Genomic DNA, 2,529 nt, shown 5'->3' on the forward strand with positions numbered 1-2,529 from the left:
CAATTTCATCTTATTCTTCGTCATTTTCTGATTCCAAAAACATAGAAATATGTTATATTTGGATTAAAAACAAGCTCTGAAAATTAAAAATATAAAAATTATGATCAAAATTAAATTTCCGAAATCGATTTAAAAACTATTTCATCTTATTCCTGGTCGGTTCCTGATTCCAAAAACATATAGATATGATATGTTTGGATTAAAAACACGCTCACAAAGTTAAAACGAAGAGAGGTACACAAAAGCGTGCTATGCAGCACAGCGAAACACCCCGCTGAACAGGCTCGTCAGTTTCACTCCGTTATGCACAAGCGGCGGACTACGGTCATTGTGAAAAAATGCAGTCCGTTCAGTTTCATTCTGTGAGTTCCACAGCTTGACTAAATGTAGTAATTTCGCCTTACGCGACTTGTTTTTCTGTTCTGTTCTCTCCTCTTCTCTCTTCTTCTGTTCTGTTCTGTTCTGTTCTGTTCTGTTCTGTTCTGTTCTGTTCTGTTCTGTTCTGTTCTGTTCTGTTCTGTTCTGTTCTGTTCTGTTCTGTTCTGTTCTGTTCTGTTCTGTTCTCTTCTGTTCTGTTCTCTTCTGTTCTCTTCTGTTCTGTTCTGTTCTGTTCTGTTCTCTTCTGTTCTGTTCTGTTCTGTTCTGTTCTCTTCTGTTCTGTTCTGTTCTCTCCTCTTCTCTCTTCTTCTGTTCTGTTCTGTTCTGTTCTGTTCTTTTTTTCTTCTCGTCTCTTCACTTCTCTTTTCTTCTCGTCTCGTCTCGTCTCTTCTCTTCTCTTCTCTTCTCGCCTTTCTAGACATACGTACCGTGGCGCAGTGTGGTGGTATCAGACTCCAGAGTAGGCAGAGTGAAGCAGTGATTACATGTGCGGACAACATGACCACGAGGAGGCTGACTGACCACTGCGATATCCAAAGGAACCTGAACAAAAGGTCAAGTGCATTCAAAGCGTCAGTGTGACAAACATCACTGAATCAATCAATAAAGTCAACAAGCAAGAATCAAGACAATCCATAAACCCATCTAACCACCCATCAATCAATCAAGCAATCAAGCAATCAAACGAACGAACGAACGAACGAACACTGGCAAACGCTGCTGCTGTGTCTTGCGCACCGTATGTGTCAAAGTCAAATATAATGGCATCTATCAGTCAGTGTATATATGGGGAAAAATCTGTAATGCATTTGAGGGACATAACACTTTTATGTCATAATGATTACTGACATTATTACCTTGAAATGATTATTTATTAGACAAAAAAGTATCTGTGCACGCGTATTAGCACTAAAATGTGTATTGGCCACGAATACTTTGAAACAGGTGTCACGATGATTGTGACTTTGGCAGTGATGTGATTTCGGTCATTTACAATCCTAGCGACAGAGCTCTCAGATTCTCATAATTGTAATCTTCACTTAAAGTGCATGTGTATGTGTATGTGTATGTGTATGTGTATGTGTATATATATATATATATGTGTGTGTGTGTGTGTGTGGGGGGGGGTCGCTCTCGATATGCACATTCGGCTCTAAAGTATTAAGTCCATGGAAGGGAAGTCCGGGAATTGGTTAGGGTTAGGTTTGTGGTTTTAACAATCTTTTATAATTTTATGGGCACCCCACGAACGCCCCAATTAGAGGGTCCCGGGGGCCCCATTTTTAATTTTTATGTAAATCCTCTTCCATTCTGTCTGACAAATCTCACTCTTTTGATTGATTGTGTTTTTCCTCCATTGATTCGCTGATTCTGTGTCACTGTCTTCGTTCACCACTGAAGTCGCCCGGAATCCTTTTGCGCTAGCTAGATCAAAAGCTTTGCCGGGCGCAGCTACATCTGCATCGGCTTCAGTCTCCTTTCCGGTGTTGTTTCTGCGTGAAATTGGAATTGATGCTTGCACTCGATTTTGCTGACGATTACAGTCTGAAAACAGTACCTACAGTACGAACGATAAAAGAAATGTAGTGCGTCCCGGGACCCCCTCCACAAATTTCTACTACGTTTTTTTGTGTCTTGTAGTGCGAATAGGACGCAGGGAAGCACAATTTAGGGTGCCCTTACTTTTGGACAATCGTTAAAATTACAATCATTAGTATGTTATCAGAAAGAAGCCAACGGCCTATAGTGATGTCATTAAAGTTTTAAAAAAACACCACACACACAAAAAACACAACTAGTGATGAATATGAAAAGTCCTGCTACTGTTGCTGTGTTAGGATGCACTAACAATGCCTCGCCACCCCATTCTATTTCTGTCTGTGAGTTGTATGTTCTTCCCAAAGGGCGTAAATAGGGTTTCCAAAGCCTCAGACGTGCACCATGAACATGGTGTCTTCCACGTGCGCATGCACATGGGCACATCCATAGAAATAGAGCTGACTCTGGGAAATGAGTATGAGGAGGATGAGGAGGATGAGGCTGAGGAAGAGGATGAAGATGAGGAGAAGGAGGAGGGAGGGGGGGGGGAGAGGAATACAAAGACAAAATTCACCAAGTAACCAACCAAACCGACCAACAAACAAACACACA

At 41.3% G+C, this 2,529-nt stretch overlaps 1 protein-coding gene across 2 annotated transcripts in view; it reads right to left on the reverse strand.

Annotated features, from left to right (window-relative positions):
• LOC138947269 (uncharacterized) overlaps window positions 1-1,751 on the reverse strand; it is a 9,725-nt gene extending 7,974 nt beyond the window's left edge. For both annotated transcript variants that reach the window (XM_070318712.1, XM_070318711.1), the window contains exons 1-2: window positions 1,708-1,751; window positions 807-921 (exon numbers count right to left, since the gene is read on the reverse strand). In XM_070318712.1, the coding sequence (XP_070174813.1) occupies window positions 807-921; window positions 1,708-1,736 (144 nt within the window). In that variant the 5' untranslated portion in view covers window positions 1,737-1,751. The remainder of the gene's footprint in view (window positions 1-806; window positions 922-1,707) is intronic.
• Window positions 1,752-2,529: the final 778 nt, after the last annotated feature.

The sequence above is a fragment of the Littorina saxatilis genome, linkage group LG14 (assembly GCF_037325665.1).
Source record: "Littorina saxatilis isolate snail1 linkage group LG14, US_GU_Lsax_2.0, whole genome shotgun sequence".
NCBI lineage: Eukaryota > Metazoa > Mollusca > Gastropoda > Littorinimorpha > Littorinidae > Littorina > Littorina saxatilis.